The following is a 24217-nucleotide window of genomic DNA, read 5'->3' on the forward strand; positions in this document are numbered from 1 at the left end:
GGACGATGTGAATCAACAGGCTCTCCCTGCAAGGTTTTACTACTGACAAGGCTCAGGATAATACCAATTCTTTGATTCTCAAAAACATGATTTTTTTAAGTGTGGTGAGGAAGAAGGCACAGGGGTTGGATAATTTTCCAGTGCTATCACTTCATATGAAAGTGAGAATTAATAGTTTCTCATTTTATTGGAAATAGTTTTGGTGAGTTTTCCACTACAAGATGGTTTAAGTGGATGGAGTGACTCCATGAAACGTGGACGAGTCTCTGTTTCACTGTTCATTCATATGAAAACCACGTGCCCTCCGTTACAGGGCGATGGCAAGTCAAAGGAATCTTCATACCAAGGGTGGGCTTCCAAGTGCAGGAAGGCGTGGTGCATTTATAAACAAACTCGCTGGAAACAGCAAATGTCATGCCCCTCTACGCAAACAAAGGCAGAAAGCTCTCTTTCTACCAGGCTCAGAAAAGTCATGACAAGTTTCTGTCAGAACACAGCAGAGGGACTACTGATTTCTAAGTACTTCTCAATCTTTAAGGAGTCCGTTAGATGATAATTTTCATTAAAGAAACAGAAAAAAATACACGTTCTTCAAAAGTAATCTTCCTGTAGGAAAAGAATACGAGGGAATACTTTTAAAAATTCTTTCTCACTTCCTGAATTAAGTTCTAATTTTCAAACTTCTTTGGCAGTATCGGTAAAAACAACTCCTTTATGGGCATATTTTATATACACCTGCCATTTCACATTTTACAAATTAAAAATCTCCAATTTCACAAATAAGAAAAAAAAAAATTGGAGGCTCAGGGAGCTGCTGATGATTTTGCCAGCATCGCACTGATAGTAAGTAACAGAGATCCACGGCACAGAGGCAGGTGTACTCTGCTCCCCATTCTTGCAAATCTTAACAGGACTGACAATCCAAAGTCTAATGTGCCTCAAGGCACAAGGTTTAGTGGGAAGTATGAAGGCTTATACTTCAGCAAGAGAAAAATGACATTTCCTCACTTTCTCTAAACTATAGCAAAATACCAAATAGGCAGATTGCTTCTGCTCTTCTCACTTTTTAAGAAAAAGGAGTGGGGGAGGGGAATAGGTCTCTGTAAAATATTTTTATTCATATGTGGAATTAAAACAGAAAGAATCTTACACATGTCTACGGCTTAATGTTTAGAACATTGACTTGAATAAACAAAGACCTCAACCTTCAGGTCAAAGGCAGAATTAAAAAGGAAAAAGGAAAAAAGGCACAATAAATCAGGTTTCATATACTCCACCTATGAAGGCAGGAAAGATAAAATATGAAGATTTAAGAGTGGAAACAAAAGCTTTTAATTTTGTTATGTAAAATAATCACGATGCCCTGCTCCCCAAATGTTTTAGTTAACTGAGGTTTTGCTGAATTAAGAAAAAGAAACTTTATTATAAGGACTGAAACTACCTTTTGGTGAGACAATGTAATTAAATCCTATAAGCATCTGCAGAAGTTGAAAACTAGAGCATGAAGGAGAAAAAGACCATTAATTGCAAAACTACTTCTACATATTTTAACTCCATATATTAATATAAGTTCCAGCATTACAAGTATAACCGGTAATTCAAATTAATCTTATTTCCATTTTTTCGGCAAAGTGTATTTCCTTGCACTTTATTGTGCCAACTTCATTTTAGCTTTAAATTAGGCTCTTGTGACACATTCTCATGCTTGATTACAAAATGCATCACTGATGGTCCTGCATCATTTATCAAATTAATCATATTCTTCAGTACTAAAAACCTATTCACATTTCAAGGATATAATTAACGGGGAAATTTTATACCTTCATATTCCTTCAATATGATCATGCAGTAGTTGGGGGAAGGGGTTGATGACAAAACGAGTAACATTAGAAGTCAATTTAGTTTTTGATTAATATAATTCTTACTGCTCTGTTATTATCATATTCAGACACGCAGTTATCCAGTTATCATGCAGGAAGGTGAATATTATTTCCTGACAACTTTTCACTGTACACAGTGGTAAACACTTCACTGGCACAGGAATCTCCATGGCAACTCAGTTCCAAGGGCCTCGGAGTGACCCCTGTGTCTTGTATAAACAGTTTTGGCAGGAACCTCCACAGCCAGTGCATAAGGATGATCTAATTTTTGCAAGCATGTCATTACCAACCTTCAGATACACAACTCAGGCCAAGTTTTTCCCTTTGTGAGTATTTTCCAAGCCCATGGAAGAAAAGAGCAGGACAGAATTGGGAGCATGGCCTTGTTATATTCACTGAACCAGATCTCCTCAAGTCTCAGCCACTCCCTGCTTTGCAGTCATGGACACCTTTCTGTCGTCACCCATGTCCCACCTCCATAGCACTGGTGTTGCACCTCTATAAACACCTGGACTAATTACTTGTTCCCTGGTGGCCGAGAAGCATGTAGAGGCGCCTGGCTCACAGGAGGGGCTAGCTTAGCACTAAGGTGTTGAAAAAAACAGTGAACGTAATTCCCTCCCAGTCACAGACTTTTCTGAGTGATACGAAATTCCATCATCAGGGTCAAGTTCATTCTTTCCCTAGCTTCTCCCCTGTCACAGCTCCATATGGCTGCTAGAAGTTTAAGCAAATCACTTTATTCTTAATATATTTTTACATGCAAAAGGACCAAGGAGTTCCCCCGTCCCCCAGTTTTCATCTTTTTAATCAGCTCCTTGAAGGACAGCCTAAACACTACATGAGATAAAATGGAGTACTTTTTTTTCTTCCAGTATTAAAAAAAATGACATTCACAAACATGTTTAAGAAACTCTTCTATATAGTCTGGGTGGTGATTTCAAGTGAAAAACACCTCTAAGTAAACGCTTCTTGTTTTTTAAACATCTTTATTGGAGTATAATTGCTTTACAATGGTTAGTTGCTGCTGTATAACAAAGTGAATCAGCTATACATATACATATATCCCCATATCCCCTCCTTCTTGCGTCTCCCTCCCACCCTCCCTATCCCATCCCTCTAGGTGGTCACAAAGCACCGAGCTGATCTCCCTGTGCTATGCGGCTGCTTCCCACTAGCTATCTATTTCACATTTGGTAGTGTATATATGTCCATGCCACTCTCACTTCATCCCAGCTTACCTTCCCCCTCCCTGTGTCCTCAAGTCCGTTCTCTACGTCTGTGTTTTTATTCCTGTCCTGCCCCTAGGTTCTTCAGAACCATTTTGTTTTTAAGATTCCATACATGTGTTAGCATACGGTGTTTGTTTTTCTCTTTCTGACTTACTTCACTCTGTATGACAGACTCTAGGTCCACCCACCTCACTACAAATAACTCAATTTCATTTCTTTTTATGGCTGAGTAATATTCCATTGTATCTATGTGCCACATCTTCTTTATCCATTCATCTGTCGATGGACACTTAGGTGGCTTCCATGTCCTGGCTATTGTAAACAGAGCTGCAATGAACATTGCGGTACAGGACTCCTTTTGAATTATGGGTAAACTCGTTCTTGATGCAGATTTCTTGTAGGTACATTTGGAAACTGCTTCCTAATCATGATAAACATTGCATACCAGTTTTTTTTTTAATATCCCTAAATACACGTTAATTTAAAAAAATTAATCTAGCCAAACTTATTTTTGCCAAAACCAATAATCCTGAGAACTCAAACTAAAAAACTGGTAACTGAGGGGGTTTTGTAAAACTACTTCTATTGTGAGCAGATGCTCCTGTGGCCCAAGTTCTGCGCTGATCACATCTTGGGGGCAGGTGGGGGTTTGGGGCACAGGGCTTAAGGAAACACGGATCCCAGCACAGTTGCTAGGAGGGTATTTACCTCACTTACTACCAGGGGCTTTCAGAAAAGTTTGCCTATCAAATGCCTGTCCAGTAACGAGTGGCTTTAAGGAATAACACAACACACAGTAGAGTTATTACCACTTGGAATAAGTAAGAAGAGGTGTTCGGTTTTGGAAAACTTACCACCGAGACAGGATCCATGGCCTCTTGCTTGACAGGGACTGGGTCAAACATGAGCATTCTTTTAATTATGCTTTCTAGGGTGCTCTGGTGTTTGGCCTAGAAAACAAAACAAAGTGTTTCTCTGAATCCCAAGGTTACTTTCAATATAAATCAGTAAAAAGAAAATATATATAATATTCCCCACCCTTCCCCCCTCTCTGCTCCTTCCCCTCCCCTGCCCCCGGAATGGCTGGAATTTGTTTCCCTTACCTATGAAAGATGCCATTTTATATAATTAAAACCAGACTCCATGGTCATAACCGGGTGAGAGCCAACGGGCATTTCTAACTCAAATACATAAACCCTGATGTTTCTGGAACAATAGGTACAGCCTCTTCTGAGCAGCCATGCTTGTTCAAGATTACTGTGCGACTCACTAGAAGTTAACATTATATACGAATGTTAAACACCTTTCCTTTCCCCCTTTTGTTTGTTACAGAAAAATCAGAAAAAACCAAGGCAGGCAAAAAGACAACTTAGAACCAACCATCGTGAATATATTTGTCTTTATCCCTCCAAACTCTCTTTTAAAGTGGATTGTAATATGCATACTACCTAGTACCCGTAATTTCACTTAACAGTTTACTGGGAAAATGTTTCTTTTTCGGTAAGTGTGGTTCCACACCATCAAGTTCAGTGTGCCACTGTGTGAACCAATCAGATATTTGCGGCTTGCGGGATCTTAGTTCCCCGACCAGGGATGAAACCCAGGCCCCCGGTAGAGGAAGCACAGAGTCTTAACCACTGGACCGCCAGGGAAGTCCCCAATCAGGTTTTTAAAAATTCCTTTTATTGGGCACTTAAGTTGCTTCTACATTTTCACCATTACAGATAGCAATGAGCACTTTTATACTTACATCCTCCTGCACATCCTTAATTTTTAGGATAAATTTTATGAAGGGGAATTCTAGAGCGAGAAGCATGTACTTTTACCAAAGCATTTGCTGTATCATCCAGCAAAGATACTCTATAATTTCCATCAGTAAAATAGAACCTGTTTCCCAAAATTCCTACCAGCAATGTGCATGATCATTTAAAAAAAATGAAAACTTTGCTAATTTGTTAATATCAAAATGACAAACGATTTTTATTCTCTATTGATTTAATTATTGAAGCTGAGTCTTTTTCATGTTTATTTACCATTTACATTTCTTCTTTTACAAGTTGATTTTTTTTTTTTGGGGGGCGGCGCTGCACAGCACGCAGGATCTTAGTTCCCTGACCAGGGATCGAAGCAGTACCCCCTGCGGTGGAAGCGCAGAGTCCTAACCACGGGACCACCAGGGAATTCCCCACATTTCTTCTTTTGAGAAATGCCTATATTCAGGTCTTGAGTTCCCGGTCCCTGCTTATGGCTTTCTAAGTACTTTTTTTTTTTTTTTTTTTTTTTTTGCGGTATGCGGGCCTCTCACTGCTGTGGCCTCTCCCGTTGCGGAGCACAGGCTCCGGATGCACAGGCTCAGCGGCCATGGCTCACGGGCCCAGCCGCTCCGCGGCATGTGGGATCTTCCCAGACCAGGGCACGAACCCATGTCTCCTGCATCGGCAGGCGGACTCTCAACCACTGCGCCACCAGGGAAGCCCTCTAAGTACTTTTTTAATATGAAGACTATTACCTTGTATTTACTCTAATTTCTCCTCATAAGGAAATAAGCCAATCTTTAGCCTAATGTAAAGAAAATGTCCATCTTGATTCGCTGGATCTTTCTCTTCGCCTTTTGTGATGCTTGCGTTATCCCTTTCCTCCTGTGTTCTACACTGTCCACTTCTAGCACTAAAATACATCAAATCAATCACTTCCTCACAAGACAAAATATTCAGTCTGCTGAACATTTAACTGCGTTTCATACGTTATAGAACCACCGCCCGCATACTACCCAGATCATCAACAACTTTCTTCAGGCACCTCCTATCCAAATTTGGTTAGAAGTGAGGTCTTTATGTATTACTTTGGTTTGGGTGGGAACGTAAACAAGTTCTAGATTGAGTTCTACCAGAAAAAGGTATAGAAATCCCTGGTTTAGATTACTTCCTGTATTTCAGTATTTAAACATCCCATCCCCACCTCCACGATAGCAATTCTGTAGCCAGTGGTGTCCATGCTCTATGGGTTAAACTAAGATATCATCACACACACTTATAAAAGTAATACTGTGTAGTTCTTGTGCTTCACTGCTTCATTGAAGAAAGACCGTCCTGGGTCTTGTGACAACACGTGAATATCATCATCAACTCAACATAAGGCCCTGACTTCAAAATTATATTTTCCTACATCACAGGACGTATTATAATCTGTGAACACAATTTGATACCAGGCTGCTCAAATCAATGGTGCTACCACCCTCTTCTGTATCCCAGCAAGAATAAACCCCACAGCCAGTGAAAAATGGATGATTTCATAATGAAGGATGAAAACCCCTTTTGTGTCTTTGGATCTATTATTAACCAGTTCCCAGGCTAGCAGCTGTACAGATGGATATGGTTCTAAGAATTGCTGTCCAGGGCCCTACAGCGGACCGTAAACAAAAGACGTGAGATAGCCTCCTTATATCAATGAGGTCAGATAATTCAGCAGCCTCGTCCCACAGCTGGTCATCCTCCCCCAAGCCTTTTAAATTTAATTTACTCTTACAGATTCATCCACTCCACTAGACAGTATCTTGCTGCAAATCCTTCTAAACAAAAGTACTCACATTCTCAGGAGTGTAAGCAAAGAGTCCTGATCTGTAGACTCAAGCAGGAGATCTGCACCTGACCCCTGACATGAGGGACAGGAGAAGGGAGACCCTTTTTCACATGTAAAATGCAGAGGACACCTCCTTTGCCTACTTCCTAAAACACTTACCTTCAAGGTTTTGGGAAAAATCAAATGAGATGAAAACAAAACAAAACAAAAAACCTCTTTTTGCCCTCTTAAGTCGTTTATATCACTGAATATGCACACAATTTTTGGATCTATATACTGTACAAACAGCACTAAATTTGTTAGTTCCGATTTCGGAAATGCCAGGTACTTGTCTCTTTGCCAAGATACCTAGCCTTAGAGGTCAATCCCCTCCACCCTTAAAAAACCCAGACTAAATTCAGTTTCAAAGGTAAGAGCTGCTTACACCCTGTATGAGATCTTACATAGGGCCTTGTCACTTACTTGACTGCTGTACCATCGCAATAGCTTCCTAGCATCTCCACACCTCGCCTTACCTGGAATCCTTTCCTACAAGCAGGAGCAGCACGGTGGAATTAAGATGATGGGCTCTGTAGCTCATTTTGGCTCAAATTTTAACACCATCATTTAGCTCATAAAGCCTTCAATAACTTTTTCAAACGCCTATAGCCATAAGAACTGAACCCATTTAGAAATGAATTACACATTAACCTGCTATAGCTTGGGTCATTTGAAGACGTTACCTAAATTACTTTCATTCTTTGATTTTTGTGTTTTATCTAAATTTAGGGAAATTAGTGCTTTGAAAGACTTATAAGAGAAAAAATCGTCTAACATAAAGCATCCCTTCTAACAAAACCTGATTCATTTTTATTAAAAAAAAATTGTAAAGGTATGTTTATTTGTTCAGAACTGTACCTCAAAGAGTAACTCAATCACTGATGAAGGGATATTTCTCATACACAAGTATTAATAAATGAAGAAGCAAGATACAATTGAGAATACCTCATTTTGAAACTCCTAGCTAAAAAATGCATCACCGGACAATAAAAAGTCTGTGCAAAATTCAAATATCACTATGAACAGAACCAAACTCACTGTCCATTCACATGCTTAACAGCACTTTGGTCTGAATTTGGTAGCTTCTAAAATGACTGATTATACTTTTAATGATAGTCACAGGATATGGAGGAGGTCACGTGGTGAAAAAAAAAAAGAAAAGAAAAAGACACACCCTAACCCTTAACAAGAGCTTCTTGGGAGGGGTGGGGCAGCAGCTTTATACACACCTGTGTGCCCGTTTTTAAATTTATTAATTCTATAATTAAAACTTTTAATAAAAATAAGACGGAAGCTAAGCTAGAAAGAAACCAAATTTAGGAAGGGAATCAAACACATTAACACAAATCAGGCTTTTGTTAATTTACTGCAGAAAACGTCTAGACTCTGTACCTACTGTTTCTGTCTCTGAACAGACCACTTTTGGCCACGAGCATTGATCTTGTCTTTGGGTTCTGATCTAGAATCAGAAAAGAGTGACCGCAGTGTCTCCAAAGGGCCTTCCATATAACTGGGAAGTAACTCACGCACTGGAAGAACTGGGGTTCCTAAACTTAGTGGCTTTTGTTAACGCGTGGGCGACTCAGTGCTCTGGGGCTATTACCATCATGTTAAAAGAATGTTGAGTAAACTACAAATGCTGTAGAACTATTACTACACAACCCTGACAGCAGTCCCAAGTAGGACCATTAGGTGGCGCACTAAAACAAGTATAAAGACTAGGACAGAGGCGGTAAATTGAGTTTGCCAACATCAAGGTCTTTAAACGTGGTGGGGTTTTAAGTAGGCTCAGGAATTCTTATCACAGAGATGAGAAGGCCCCCCAAAATGGTTCTGTTTTTTCTTACAACTATTTCCCAAACATTAACACATTTACATCTTAGTTGTGTTTAACTAGCTTAGGAAACATACATTCTAAACTAGCAATCCCAGGATAACACAACTGCATTTACAAGAGGAAAAAAAGTGGCAAAACTGGTTTAAAAAAACTTCTAAGTTATCAAGTTGCTTAAAAGCAAAAATATAGGAACATCACCATTGCCAAAATAATCTTCCATCACTGGAACAAATGTCATCTTCCCCTAACCGTGTTCTTTTGCTGGGAAGGGCCAATACAACTGAATTTTCCTCCAAAAGGAAGAAACAGATTTCCCTTCACACTCTCTCTACTTATATTTCTGACTTTTCAGATGTCAAAAGAAGGCTCAGAATTTTGCCAAAATGCACAACCGCATGTTTACGTCTTAAAAAGCTTTGGTGAATCGCTTACATGAAGTTTCACAAGCAATATAGTTTCGTCGCCTTTCCAGCCCTCCAAGAGGCCTACTCAACAATTGCTTTATGAGGGTACAAATAAGCCGCAGAGCTTAGAAATACAGACAGGCCCTAATGTAAGAGGAGGTTATGTTGCCAGCCTCCTTTGAAAGTAGCTCGTCTTGAAGCTACAGCTCATTTTATTACAGAAACAACCTTATAAATAACTGCCCCTTCCTTAGAAGCATGACACAGAGAGAGAGAGGTGTGAGGCGGGGGACGGAAGGGGGTCTGGAGAGAGAATGTGCGCATCTCAAGTCAATTTCTTGGTGATGTATCAGGATTTGCTTCTGACATTGTCCCTTCTCATCTCCTGTTTAATGCACTCAAAGGGTCCCTGTATTCTTCTTCCCCAGCCCAGCCTGACCCTAAGGCTCCAGATTACCTGCCTCCCTCAAAGCTAATCTGTTTCCTAGCCGACCTCAGCCAGGTGTAAGGAGAAAAACAGGATGGTCAAACCAACACACCGTCTGTAAGCGCCCCTTTCAATTCTCCCAAGTGTTTGGATGTTAAAGGAGGGAAGCATGTTGCCTTCCCTCACCCCTTCCTCCCCAAAGGAGCTTCAGGGAAAAAAATTAAGAAAAGAGTTCAAACAAACAAACAAAAAATGTGTGTGTGTGTGTAATTCTTGGTCAGGAGGAGGACCAGGGCAGGCAGGCAACATCCCTGTAGCTAAACTTCCTTTCCAAAGAAATTTTCTTTCTTTACTTTTGTACCCAAACTCTTCCAAGAGCTCCCAGGAGTTGAATATTTAAAGGCAGCTGCTCTGGCCAGAAATACAAGAGGCCAGACAACAGATGTAAGCAGGCATTTCTAAGTCAGAGCCTCCTTTCAGGACAGCCAAATGCTGGCACCTACCTGGAAAGGCGTCTCGTTTTCACGTCACTCGGTGATCTGTCTCCTAGCTCAGTCTTCTATTGCTGGTGCGAAAGGAAAAACTCCATGGAACACTTCTGAATCTTTGCCCCTCATAAATTAGTTATTTTACATGAAAATGTTTTGTAAATGGGGAAGAAGTTAATTACTTAGTTTCAGATTAACTGTAATGACCCATGAGCAAACAATCCGCCCTCTCCCCTCTCGGCTAACGAGCCACCCAACTTTACTTTCCTGCATCCGCCCATCTGCTCCACCCTATGGAGAGTTGCCAAGGCAGTCTGACTTGTCCAAACAGGACATGGCTTCAGATAAGATTCTGCCCACACCCTGTACTTCGGAAAGACCAAGTGAAGCAATTGCCTTTGCATGTAAATAAGGACAGGTGCAAAGGTAACAACCAAGCAACCTCCCTACACATTTCCAGCTGGAGCCCAGCAGAGCAGGGGTGGGGGAGGGGAAACCCAAGCCCATACCCTTTAGTAAACTCTCAAGTTCAAGGCCACCTAGTTAGTGGCCTACAACATCTTTCTTAAAGAAATTTTAGCGAACACTCATCATTTTCCCTACTGAGGTTACATACTCAGTTTCATCCTTCACGCTCTCGGACAATTTTGTATTTTAGTTTTAAGGGCGAGCCACCTCAACTCAATTGAAAAGCACCTCGAATGTGTACTCCTGCTGTGTACACATCTTACAAGGTCTGCCTCAGCCCTCAGTTTTCTTCTGTGAAGTGTTATATAATCAGACCCAGAAGGGCTGCGTGAGGCCACTGCCTCCGTCTGCCTCTCCGCTGGGTGCCCTATCACTGGAGACCCACCCAACTCCACCCTAAGGGGCCTCCACCCATGGGGCCCCGCCCTGCCGGGGGGGAGGGCACTGGGAGGGACCAATTGGCTCAGGTCAGCTGACAGTTCCTGGAAATTCCAGTCTGAGCGGAGATGGCTGGAACCTTGCAAATAACCAGAAAGAAGTGGTGGTATTTCCCCCGGCTCCTGAGGATGCTCCATTAAACGTTTATTTCAGAGCCACAGAACCTCTGGATGTGGAACTGAGCTAATACTGCCCTCTTCCTTCAAAAGTAAACAAACAAAAAAGCATTTTGCACCAGTGCTATGTAAGAGAATTCAACCCCTCCCAGACGGAAACGCTCCTCCTCCTTGCTCCCCTCCCCCATTTGCCTTATCTTCTCGTCACTCACCGTGGAAGCCTAGAGGTCATCTTTTAAGCCTTCCTCCCCAACTTTTCTCTCCACACCTACCGCTGCCACCAGGGGGCCAGGCCCTCAGTACCTCAAGACTGTGTTACTGGGGTCTCACCTCCACTAGTCCATCCCAGGATGGAGAATCCATCCTGACGCCCCTGCCACCTACACTTCTCAAAGCCCTCTTCTCAGCTGGTCTTTCCCAAGCTCCCAAACCTTCCTCCGACGGGACCCCCAGGGCTTGCAGAGTCAGTTCAAGCACCACGCTCAGCGTCCCCTCTCCTACCAGCGGCCCCAGCTCCACCAGGAACCCTCCACGCTGGTTGCCCTGTCCCCCCACCCCCGCCTCCCTACCCCGCCTTTGTTCATTTTCGGCCCTGACGCTGGGCAACCAGGGTGGAATGCCCGTCCCCTTCCGGCTTATCTAAATCCTCCTAATTCTTCAAAGACCAGCTCAAGGCCCTCGCCGCTTGGCGCAGCCAGCTGATCGCTCCCTGACCAATCTGAGGCCACCTCTTCTTACCTAGATAGGCTGCGCCTTTCTACTTTACAAATGGTCTGCCCAGGACCACCACCCGGACTGGCAGCACCTGAAGACAGGAGTGCTTTACATCCCCTTAGAGGGGCTCCCTCCCTGCTCCCCAGAGGAGATCGGGAACGTCCACTAAGTTTTTTGCCAGGCCCAAAGGAGTGAATATAAAAGCACTGAGCCGGTATGAGGAGTCCCACAGTCACTTCCCTTTCCCTTCGAATGCACTTGAAATCTCCCTCAAATAAAAACAAACCAACCAACCTCCCTTAAATAAGTAATAGGAGTAAGGGGACCTAACCTAAAGGAAACCTATTAAACCAAACTTCCTCAAAAAAAAGGTATGCTCCTAACCTTAACCTTGCCTGTTCCGGGTCCTCCAGAGACCTTATCAGCATCATCCTGATTTTTTTTTTTTTACCCACCCACAGATCTTCTAAACAAGTCTAGTGTCAAGGTCTCTATTCTGTTTTAAAACCTAAGATAGGTTGGGGCTTCCCTGGTGGCGCAGTGGTTGAGAGTCTGCCTGCCGATGCAGGGGACGCGGGTTCGTGCCCCGGTCCGGGAGGATCCCACATGCCACGGAGCGGCTGGGCCCGTGAGCCATGGCCGCTGAGCCTGCGCGTCCGGAGCCTGTGCTCCGCAACGGGAGAGGCCACAGCAGTGAGAGGCCCGCGTACCACAAAACGAACAAACAAATTAAAAAAACACCTAATATAAGGGGAAAAAAATGACAGCAAGAGAGAAGAGAAAGAGGCGACTTCAAGGTGTGTGTGTGTGTGTAACAGGGGGAAAAAAAATGACAGCAAGAGAGAAGAGAAAGAGGCGACTTCAAGGTGTGTGTGTAACAAACACTCGGTTTGTTTTGTTTTAAGCCTCTTCTATTGACCAAGGAAAGCCAGGGGCTCAGTGATGTCACAGGTTTCCTACTGGCACTCTCTGGGTGCTGTTCTTTACATGGACTGTGTCATTTCATTCTTATGAGGTGGGGAGGTACTACCTTCCCATTTTACTGATAACACCGAAACAGAGAGGTAAATTAATCTGCCCAAGATGACACAGCTGGTAAAGTGGTAGAGCTGGGATTTGAAGCCCAAGCAGTCAGACTTCAAGGCCGGTGGTGGACCTGGCACTCCACCCTGCTGTCTCCCTGGCAGGGGACAACACACATCAAGAGTGGGATGGAGAGTTCTGCAGACAGGTCTGTCATTCGGGGATCTGGAACCAGGGGCAGTGTATTTACAGCAGTGGTGACTTCACTGGTCCCTGATGCCTCCCCTGTCTCAGTGCATGCCTGGACGCAACATCAAAAGACACATTCTGAAGGCCCCAATTAGCCGATTATTAGCCAGTGCATCCATAAAACTGTTCAGAAAAAACTGGCAGCTTCACCCAAGTAAATACGGAAATCCTCATAATAACTGTACAAAGGTGGAAGGGTCAGGTCCTCGTCCCCATTTTAGAAATGAGGAAATGGAGGAACAGAGGTGAAAAGACTCGCCCAAATTCACAGAGCTGGCTGGAGCTGCAGCCAGAAGCCAAGTTTGTCCACTGCAGACTCGCGGCTCTTGCTGGTCTGCTCCACTCTGTGCTATGGGACTCACTCTCAAGTAGAATCATCTTACAGTTGGGGCACTCCCCTGGGGCCAGGGGCGTGGGGTGTGTGTGCCACACTGGCCCACGGAAGGCAGTGCCATGGGGAGGTTCCAGCAGACAATTACGATTTCCAAGTGACTTTTCAGGTTAGATCACTCTGGACCTACTCCATTTTGTGGCATAACTGAGAAAAATGACTGCAATCTTAGATTAGCTCTAATGAGTAGGTGCTCAGTAAATACTTGTGAGATGAATACATGAATGGATGTCAAACTACCCTTCTTACATCCTAGGATAAAATGAAGGGCAAGGGCCTCAGAGTGACTGTACACAAGGGGTTCACACAAGGAAAATCTGCCCAGGGGCCAGTGCAGCTAGCCTTAAAATCATCTTCTAAAACCCGAAACGCAAAGTAAATGTGAAAACTTTACTCAGGAGGCTTGGGAGACAAAACACCCTTGTCTGGAGAACTAAGTGGAACAGGAACTTGAACTTCCTAATGTTAGCGGTTTGGAGGTGCAAAGCTTTGGAAGGTACCAGGGTGTAAAGTGCAAGAACAAACAGAAGAGTGGATTTCAGTGATTAGACTCGGAGAACAGTAGTTAGAATGAAGAGCATATGGGACAAAGGAGAAAAACCCCACACTGGATCACAGGTCGCTCTCCAGGGTAGAAGGCGCTGACCTCAGTGTCTGCTGGACCTCTTCTGTCTAGATTTGACCAAACTCCACTGATCTGGGTTGAGACTAGCTCCAGGCCATCTCTGGAGAGCCCCAGGCCTTCTAGAGATTGGCAACCATCTTAAGCATGTCCCAGGTTAAGCTGGGCTCCTTCAGGGTCCTCTTGGAAGGGGGCTGTCTCAGGAGGCACCCCCTTCCGGGAAGAGGGTAAGAGCTAGACCCAGGGTTACACGGAATGCACGGGCTGAAGGGCCACTTAGCTGACTACATTCAGTCTCCAGCTCCCCTTAATAATGAGATGGGGGAAGTGATAATGTATTCGGCCTGCCAACACAAAGGAATGAGTTTCCAATAGCTCTAGGAATCTGCTTTGCTAGAGAAAGAAACTTACTATTAAATACTCTGACCAATAGATACAAAATATACTGATAATTTTTTCTAATGTGCCATTTAACTATGGTGATTTTCCAGAAAACGCACAGAGCCAGTTAAAAGGATATACATAGAGACATACATATGTGTGTGTGTGTGTGTGTGTGTGTATATATGTATGTGTATATATGTATATACATACATATATTTGCTGTGGGAAAAAACAGTCCTAGTTCTGGTTCAGAAACTGTGTCTATAGCATTGTGTCTCTTATTACTACTAAATTTCAAGGAAGGAGAGTTGAGGAGGGGAAAGCAGGGCTACCTTCCTTAGACAATGCCCTCTCTTATCAGGGCAGACTGCTGTCTGGTTTCCTGTCTCGAGCTCTGGCATTACTGCTTCAGATGAGAAACGGGGTCTAAGAAAGGGACAGATCAGGCTTGAAAATGAGAATGCTAAAAGCCATCCTAATCCTTCCCTTCCAACTCACTCCATCATGAGTTTTGGCTGGAATACTACATATTAGCAAACCAGATATCAATTGTTTTATGTCTCTAGGATTTTTTTTTTAAGCTATAACCAATGATAACTGAAGCACTTCAGAAAGAAACCCAATTTCCAGAATAATGTAATTCCTGATACTTAAAGGATGAGGTTGCCTGTATTTATTTTTCTTAAACACAACTGGGTGTGAAAACAGAGAGTAAGAACCACTTAAGAAAGCTGTTCATTTTATAGCAGAAATGTTGATTTGGACAAATTAAGAAGTCAAGTATCTAAAAAGGGGGGGGGATGGAGATAAATGATTTACATGGTTTAGAGATGAAACTATTGTGTTCACCTCCCTCACTTTTTTGGTAATTATAATAACTATCAGACTGGTACAATTTTCCCCAACTGTTTAGCTTACATTTAAAAGCTTGCAGAATTTTTCCTGACAGAACATATTAGATCCTAATCACCTCTATTAACCACCTCCCTCTCCCAACAAATAGGGAGGAAAGAATGATTTGGGGTAAGCCAAATAAAGACTCAGTCTACCAAATCTAGTTGAATTGTTCACAACTTTGGAACTAAACCAAAAAAACTTACTTCAATTTGGGTTACTTATGAATTTAGTTTAAAGGCCTCTTGTCCTACAAGCAGCTTAGTATTGCAAGTTTGCTTCCTCCAAAGAAGAAAGGAAAAATCTTATTGAAACTTTCCAAACTCCCATCTTTTTTCTTGGAAGGTTGTCAATATCCTACTATTTGACCCTAGTAGGTTTCTTAATAGCATATTGTGCATTTCCCTTTTATCTATCAAAGAAAAACGTGATGGGAAGAGATGTTAAAACCAAAGCATTATTATTATTATTATTATTACCGATTTGGGGAAGAATAGGTAGGGCCTGATGTGCTTCCTCAGCAACTCATTCCATCAATTCCATTAGAGAACACTGCAGATAATTCCTTTAGATTTTAGAGAAAATCCCCAAATAAGACATTTAAGGGGGAAACTTGTCAAAAGTTTTCTTTTCCAACCTTGTTTTTAAAACTTCATTTCCGGAGAACCACAGAAAAATAGTTTGTTAAAGTAGGTTTTAAATGGTTAATCCAGAAATTTGCTAACTCACAACTGACAGAATATACCAAAAAAAAGGGGGTGGATTATGAGAAAGTTGTTACTGTAAAACAATAAAAACAAGAGCATTCTCCTTCTGTCTTCAAAATATAAGGTTAAAAATTTCCAAACTATCATTAAATGAACTTATTCCAGTTCTCCTTTTTTTTGAGCTTTTTATTCTTAGAACAGTTTGGAAATCAGATGCAGCATACAGTCAAATCTTTGTCTTTAAAAAGAAATAATCCTGTAGTACTCTCAATACATCTTATGTTTTGCTTCAATAGAAGATTTCTCCCTTAAAACATAAGCAAGACTTCCAAGTCTGTCCAAGCTGCCAAGGCTGCTTGAGTTCTCCATCCCATGAAGCCTCCTGTGCCTTGAATGTCCTGTGTGAAATGCAAGGGTGAGCCACATCCTTCAGATCATGCTAGATCTTCTTAAACTGTAAGGTGGTAACCCCATCCAAAATTGACAGCTTCAGGGCAAAATGCCTATCTCAAAACAAGAATGAAAAACAAACAAACAAAACAACCTCCTTTAGATTTCTAGCCAACATGCACACACATTTCTTAAAATCACAAGCTGGCAATGATAAACTAAAAAAGGTAAAAGCATTTATTCACCCATACAAACACATGGGAGCAAAGGGTGTATGTGAAAAGGTTAACTGACTTCTCATTATGACATAACACAGGCGTCTTAGGCAATCGTAAGTGTGTAGAGACATGATAACTCCCTGGGTGGGGATAGGGAGTTTAGGGGCAGGGACCACGGCCTGGTCTGGGCTACTGATCTACCAGAAAACAGCCTGAAACAGGAAAGAGCACACATATGCCACTTGGAATGTATGACGCAAACCCCAGCCTTGAAACAAAGAACAGGAAACAGCTCTGCTGGCTGTGCTGGAGAGAAAGCACAGAGAAACATTTAGCCGGCCCTCCCTGACCCTATATTCATGAGCAGCTGGAGTTTTTTAAGACAACAACAGGGGGGTGGAGGTGTTTGTTCTATGGGTGTGAATAATAACACCAGCTTTATACAGGGGACCTGCCCTATTTACAAATAGGAGCTTCCACATACAGTAAACACCGTAAGTGAACATGTGATTTTATCATATTCAAGCAGCAGAAACCTTCCTAATTAACACCAGCCTCCCTACCAATTTCTTTTGTCTCTTTCTCCCCCATCCTAATGGATGGTCTCTAGTCACGATCAAATTCTGGGTTAAGGTAATAGGGTAATGATCACTGTTCAGCCTCAGAGCATCAAGAGGAAAATGAGACAGCACAGCTACTGAGAATTCAGTTGACACTGGGGTCATCCCGCATAACCGAAGTGGGACCAACTGTAAGTGTCCCTGAGCCACAGAACTAAATTCTAAGATGAAGAGTGTGGGACATCTAGAGGCACCCCAAATTTTCACTGTCTTTTTCAACTGCATAGTTACGAAGAATCGTCCACACAGCTGCACATCTGTTCTACATGTACACAGATTTACAAAAATCCACCTTTTGAGAATCTGATTCTGTTCCTGATATTTCATTTAATCCAAAATTGTTATACAATCTGCAGAATAGAGTATCAATTTGTATAAGATATCCTAAAATGTCTATTTTTCCTTTAGGTATTTTTAAGGTAGCAAAATCCGCTCACTAGTCCTTTTCTGATTTTTCTCTTTATTTTGTTAGCCAGTACTGTTTAACTCAGGTTTCTATTAGCAGAGATTTAAGAATATGTGGGCAGACATAACTACAGGTAAAAAAAAAAAAAAAAAAAAGAAGAAAAGAAGGAAAAAAAGGCATCACTGTGTCCATAGCAACCAGAAGATTGGGTTTTAATTTAGAAACTTTGCAGTGAAAAAAACAATAGCTCTCTCCAAAGCTATGTTGTCATGTTTTACCTCTGACAAGGTTCTGTGGTCTAAGCAGTTACTTTTGTTGTTCTCACGTTAGGATTTTCATACTTGCATTCTTCATGCAAACAGAATGCTCCTTACAGCCTATCTTCACTGACCTCACCCACAGTACATTAGGCTGCTTTCTTCTAACAGTTCTGCAGCAAATCCCACTGACTGTAGAAATTGAGATATCAGTTTCTCTAGGGAGCTAAATGAAATTAATCAAACATCCCATTTCAGGTTCTGTTAACAGAATAAGGGCAACTCCCATAATCCATGTTTCAAGTCAGAAGAAACTCATCCACTCTTTTAAAGATACTACTAACTCTTTTAAAGATACTAACTCACAAAATTTTGAAGATGTTAGTGTTATTAAATTGTTTTTTCCCTAGAAGCAAGTCTTCTCTTGGGCTAGGCAGATTATCATCCAGATGGATTTCTCTCTTAAAAATGCTCCTCAAATTCATACATAAAGCACTCAGCAAAGGACAGCACAAAATTGTTCTGTGGAATAACCTATAGTGAACAACTGCCCTATTCCCCACTTGATTTTGCTTAATAATTACAGATACTAAATCTAAATGAACTCAGAATACTACTTCATACTTTTCTCCATATACTAGATTCTTGTGAGAATATAAATACATTTAAGTGTCTTGGATGACATTAATGGAAAAATACATTCTGAGTAAAAAAAAATTCAGTGTAAAATGTTTATTTTAGTGAAATACAAGAAGGTGAGCAATTACCAATTTCCGTTTAACCTGACTTTAAAAAAAGTCCCATTCACACGTTCTTCATCTAGTATTATTGTATATTGCTGTAAATTTTAAAGCAGCGTAGAGTGTTCTCTCTTTTATCTGCCAAAGAAGTAGCTATGACAATTCCAGGTATTGTCTGCCATCTCCAAATAAGCCACTCGGAAAGGTAGGTCCCAAGGGTGCGGGTCCAGGGATCCGTCCCTCAGTCCCCACCCGGCTCGGGTCCCTAACACTGCGGGCAGTTGCCTAAGGCGTTCTCCGCCTCCAGCCACGCTGCAATCCTTGCTCCAGACACTGCGGCAGGTTCTCCTTGCACCGGAGGAGGACTCTCCAAACCCGGCCAGCTCTTTCTCCTGCCCTCGGGAATCCAGACGCCCTGGCAGCTCCTGGGCTCCAGCACCGAGACTGGGATGTTTGCCTTCACTCCCAATCGCCCCAAGTTTCTTCCCAGAAGGCCCGCGAAGCTGCTCCAAGTTTGCTCCGCCGGTGGGTGAGCGACAGCACGCCCCGTCCGAGGAGGGGGGCTGCTGGGGGCGCAGGCGGAGGGCGGGGAGGGGGAGGGGGAGAGCGCGGGAGGTGGGGGAACAGGAGGGGGAGGAGCGGGAGCGCGCGGCCTCTGCGCTACCTTTCTCCAAACAACGTTGCCACACGCGGAGGGAACTGAGATTTCTGGGGCTTTGGAGGGAATCGCGGGCGGGCGGGCGGGCGGCTGTCGGGGGACCACACAGGTGAGCCCCCGCCCGCGCCCTAACTGGGGCCGCGGCAGGCGCCGCCAGCCTCGCTCCCCGCACCCGCCGATCCGCACGGTGGCTCTCCCCAATCCCACACTTTCCACCGCTGAACCCGGGGGCCCCCTCCTCCTCGCCTCCTCCTCCACCCCAACCCCCGGCTGCCTGGAGCTGTTGCACTTTCCCAAGCCCAGAAGCGCCCCAACCTCCGCGCTGCACCCCCAACCCATTCACTGCGCGCCCCACCTTGGGGGGGAAAAAAAAGGAAACCGGACGAGCCGAAAAGGGGGGCAGCGGGAGTCGGGGCGAGAAGGAAAGGTGAGGGAGAGGGGACTTACTTTTCGAGGCGCGGTGCTGAGCGCTGCAGGCGAGAAATAAAGGCCCGGATCCGGGCTGCCTGGAAACCCGCGGATGCAGTGGTGTCAGCGCTCCAGTCCCGGCGGCGTTGGCGGTGGCGGCCGCAGGGGACGGGGACTGGCGCGCGTGCGGCGGGCGCGGCTCGGCTCGGTTCGGCGGGCGCTCGCGCTGCGCTCCAGCTCGGGCCCCGGCTCCGCGCGGCTCCGCTCCTGGCTCCCCTCTGGCTCCTGGCACCAACTCCGGGCAGTCACATGACGCCGGCGCCGCTCGCTCTGCGAGCCTCCCAGGGCTGGCGGGGTAAGTAGAGGCTGGGACCCGGGGTGGGAGGGTCAGGGAGGGGAGAGGGAGCCGCCGCGGCCGCCCGGGCTGGGCGGGTCCCCACCCACTTGGGTGGAGGCAGCCGCCGGAGGGGTCGGCCGAGTCACTAGCGCAAACACGCACCCCGCCCTGCGCCCTTCCCCCGCCACCCTCGCCTCCCGCGCCGCCTCCGCCCCGCCCCGCCCAGTCACCCGGGGACGGCCTGACAGACACTCATTATTCCCCGGAGCCGGGCGCCGCCCCGCCTGCCCAACCTGTCCCGCGAGGCGCGGTGCGGCCGTGGGGCTGGGCGTGCGCGGCCTCCGCCCTCCGCCCGGCCCCGCGCCCCCGCCCTGGAGCCCCCGCCCCGAAGTCCCCGCCCTGGAGCCCCCGCCCCGAAGTCCCCTCCCTGTAGCCCTCCGCCCGGGAGCCCGCGGCCCCGCCCGGCCCGGACCCGCCGCCGCGCCGCCGCCCGAGCCCGGGGGGAAGGAAGGGCGGCGCTGGCCGCTCCGGGCGTCACAGCACTGCAGCCCGCTGCGCCGCTTCCAAAACACACAGCCGGGCTCGCGGGCGAGCCGAGGCGGGGGACCCGGGACGGTCGGGGCCATCAATCAGCCGGCTCCGACGGGAAGGGCGGCCCCGGGGCGTGGCGGGAAGGGCTGGGCCCCGCGCCCAGCGCGGCCCCTCCTGGGCCCAGCGCAGACAACTCTCTTAAAGGAAAAGCAGAAAAAGGCACCGCTGGTGAAGCAGCGGGTGGACGGGGGCGGATTCGGGAGAGAAAGAGCGGCGAGGAAAGGGAGGGCAGTTAGGGTGACTTGAACCCTAAAATGGTCCGGAGTTTCCAAGGTCGTTAGCCATCCTCTGGCGCGCTTTCTTTGTGCCCGGGGGCGCCGGGGCCCCCTTGTCGCCCGCTCCACGGGGGTGCGGCCCGGCAGGGTGGTGCCCCCACCTCCCGGGACTTTTCTTTGAAGGCCGGGAGACCCTCGAACAAACTTCCCACGGCCGGGCCTGCCGCTGGAGCGTAACGGCGACGGGCGCAGCGGCATTTGCTCAGCCAGGCCTGTCGGAAAACTTGGCAAAGTTCGGTCCAGATCCTCCCGCCCAGAGGGAGAACTCGGGGCGAGCTGAGGGCTCGGAGCGGCGACCTTTCCTTTCGTGTCGCCTCCCTGGGACCGAGCGCGAGCGTCCTCGGGGGAGTTCACAGGAGCCGGGAGGCGGAAACTCGCTTTCTGTCCCAGCCAGGCCCCTGGAAGGACTTTGGAGAGCTTGGTACCCAAGTTTAATGCTTTTCGAGTTTCTTTTTCAGCAGTACTAATGTAATAAAGAATGCAATAAAGAGAACAAAGGACAAATTGGTTCAATTGTTTTAGTCTTGTGCACTGTTTTAAAATGCCCCAGCTGCAGTCTATGGCTTGTTATTGCTTCAAGATGTTTTAAAGTCCCTTTAAGTTCACTATTCTCTCTTTGATGCTTCATCCAGGCATGGTACTACTTAAAACGTAGAGATAGAGTATATTCGGAGCCCCGGCATGTAACTACACAGTATTATAAAATTAGTACCGGGAAACCTCAAATAGTGAAATTGCTTGTTGTAAAAAAAAAAATGCGTATACATAAAAGACCACGTGGAAAACACCCAGAATGGACACCGGTTTATGTGCCATCATACTGTCCCATAAGATTAATCTTTAAAATGTAAAGGGATGAGGTTGTTTGTTTGTTTGTTTTAGTGAATAAAGACAAATACAAGGGGAAAAATTGGATTCGGGTCAATTACTAATTGCAACCCATTGATCACTGACACCGTTAAATGTCTGATTAGACGACTTAGCTGAGAAAAAACAACATATTAGTGATGACTGGTGAAATTGTTTTGCATTTCTGTGCCTCGCTCATAGTGGGGTCTCAAAAACTACAGGCTTCACTCAGGGGACACAGAGTAATGAAAACCTGAAGAGAAGACTGAAGTAGGTCTATCTGATAGGGAGGGGCTTTGATATGAAAGATGCGGGAGGGAGGAGAGAAGTCATAAAAAAGATTAATTAATGAACACAACTGTGTTCAGTGCCCTGTGGGAGACAGCTCAACATAACTTGTCCAAAAATGAATCCATCCAGTGAAGGACACCACCATCCCTCCAGGTGCCCCAACCAGAACTGCCTGAAGTCATCCTTAACTCCTCCCCCCTCCCTCGGTGGTCACAGTCCTGTGGTTCACTGAATCCCTGACCTCCTCAATCAACACCCACTCCTTGGCCACCACCCTGGCCCAGCCTATTGCCACAGTGTCTTGTTGGTCATCCTGTTTGCAGCGTGGCTGAAGTGTGGGTAAGGGATTGGAGCAAAGGATTAAGAATGCCTTTTTCTAAAATGCAAACCTAAACGTGTCAAGCCCTTCAATGGCTTCTCTCTGGATAAAGTCCAAGAGTTTAGCCCCAATGTTGACCTGACCTTCACCTGTCATAAACTCATCTCTACCTGGGCTCCCCTCCCACTCTTTTCTCCAGCAACAATGAGCTTCTTTCCTTTGCTTTCCTCCAACTCTCTGTCTCCACCTCTGGACCTTTGCACACGCTCATTTTTCTAGATGGACTAGCCTCCTTGGCTTTCTCCCCAACTCCTGACCTCCACTCTCATTTCCCTAAATTCTATTCATCCTTTAAATGACATCTTCAATGAAATTTATCTTTTCTTACTACCATCCCTCACCCCACCTTTGGATGAGTGGAGGTGCTCCTTCTTGGTACCCTGATAGCACCCAGGCTTCACCTCTTTTTATTCTTTCTTGTAATTGACTCTTTACCTCTCTATGTCACTGAAATAGAAACTCTGTGAAGGCACGGACCTTGTCTTTTTAGCAAAATTGTATCCTTATGGCTCAGATGTTCAATGAATGTTTGTAAAATGAGTAAGTGTGAACTATGAATTGAGAAGAAGTCATTCAGACCAAAAAGATAAGAGGGGGCTTCAGGGTGGCAAGTGGCCATGAACTGTACCTTTGAAATAGTGAGGGAGAGGGAAGAAGGAGTTCCCCTCACTGTTTTTAAGGAGATGGTACAAAGTGGTGTCTAGGTCTTCTTTTTATTCCTAATACTAGGACAGTGCCTGGCACAGGCTTTGGTACTGGATAAATCCATATATCCTGGGTAAATGAAATATCTCAAGCTTGGTCCTTCCAGTAGCTGCTTCACTGCTGCTCTTTGAGGATAGCAGGCTAGTCTGGTTTAGGTTTGGGGCAGCATGTGCTCAGGGAAGGGTACCCCTCCCTGGAGCCAGCATCATTCCTCCCAACCAATCATTGCAATCGTTTTTGCTGGTGAGTGGAGAGAACCATATCTATGTGACCTGGTTCTGGCCAGTGGGACCTGTAGGGAAGTGTGCTGGGGCTTATGGAAAATGTTTCTTCTGATGAATGGAAACTCTTGTAAGGATAAACCCCCAGACCTGCTTTGGAAGTTATGTGAGGGTGTGATGCTTGAAGCTATGGCAGCCATCTTGTAGTCATGAGGGGAAAGCAAGATTTCAGATTTCCATACAGATAGTTCTTTTTTTCAACATTAGTTTTCAGATCGAATATTACATCTTTAGGAATGACCACACAATCTAAAATATCCCTCCCTTCCTCATTCAATGTCTAGTTCTCCTTGCTTTTTTTTTTTTTTTTAACTTTTCTCCCCATTATAACCTGGGCTCCATGAGAGCAAGGACACTGTCTTCTTCACTCCTTTTTGAATTATGGCTTTTTCCGGGTATATGCCCAGGAGTGGGATTGCTGGCTCATATGATAGTTCCATTTTTAGTTTTCGAAGGAACCTCCATACTGTTCTCCATAGTGGCTCCACCAATTTACATTCCCACCAATAGTGTAGGAGGGTTTCCTTTTCTCTGCACCCTCTTGTCTTCTTCAATGCTGTTTCCCAAACTCCTGGAACAGTGTCTGGCAAATATAAGTTGTTCCAAAAATATTTGTTGATTAACAGATGACAACTAAACAGTAACACTATGTTGAGATTGATTCAGAGCCTAGTGGATACAAGCCACTATAAACCTCCACTTTCTCTTTCAGGGCTTATATCACAGTTAATTCCGTTTCAGGCAATCTCCTTCTGATACACAGACACATATTCTTGAGATTCTTTCTCCCTCCTCCACTCTCTTTCAGAGTTTTTCCATTCTTTCCCCAGGAAAGTTTCTCCTCCTTGTGTGATGATGGACTGAGTTACGAAGGCAGAAAATTTTCACGTGCTTGTGAAATTATGATCAACACAGACACA

General features: G+C 45.0%; 1 protein-coding gene across 3 annotated transcripts in view; it reads right to left on the reverse strand.

The window, feature by feature from the left end:
• KLF3 (KLF transcription factor 3) overlaps positions 1-21249 on the reverse strand; it is a 37988-nt gene extending 16739 nt beyond the window's left edge. Inside the window, exons 1-4 of one of the 3 annotated variants that reach the window (XM_060012701.2) lie at positions 20399-21249; positions 19629-19936; positions 9902-9963; positions 3967-4062 (exon numbers count right to left, since the gene is read on the reverse strand). In XM_060012701.2, coding sequence (XP_059868684.1) covers positions 3967-4023 — 57 coding nt within the window. In that variant the 5' untranslated portion in view covers positions 4024-4062; positions 9902-9963; positions 19629-19936; positions 20399-21249. Of the gene's footprint in view, positions 1-3966; positions 4063-9901; positions 10570-19628; positions 19937-20398 lie in introns of those variants that run through there. The other 2 variants (XM_060012702.2, XM_060012703.1) reach the window with 2 other exon arrangements.
• Between the last annotated feature and the right edge of the window lie 2968 nt (positions 21250-24217).

The sequence above is a fragment of the Delphinus delphis genome, chromosome 5 (genome assembly GCF_949987515.2).
Source record: "Delphinus delphis chromosome 5, mDelDel1.2, whole genome shotgun sequence".
Classification (NCBI taxonomy): Eukaryota; Metazoa; Chordata; class Mammalia; order Artiodactyla; family Delphinidae; genus Delphinus; species Delphinus delphis.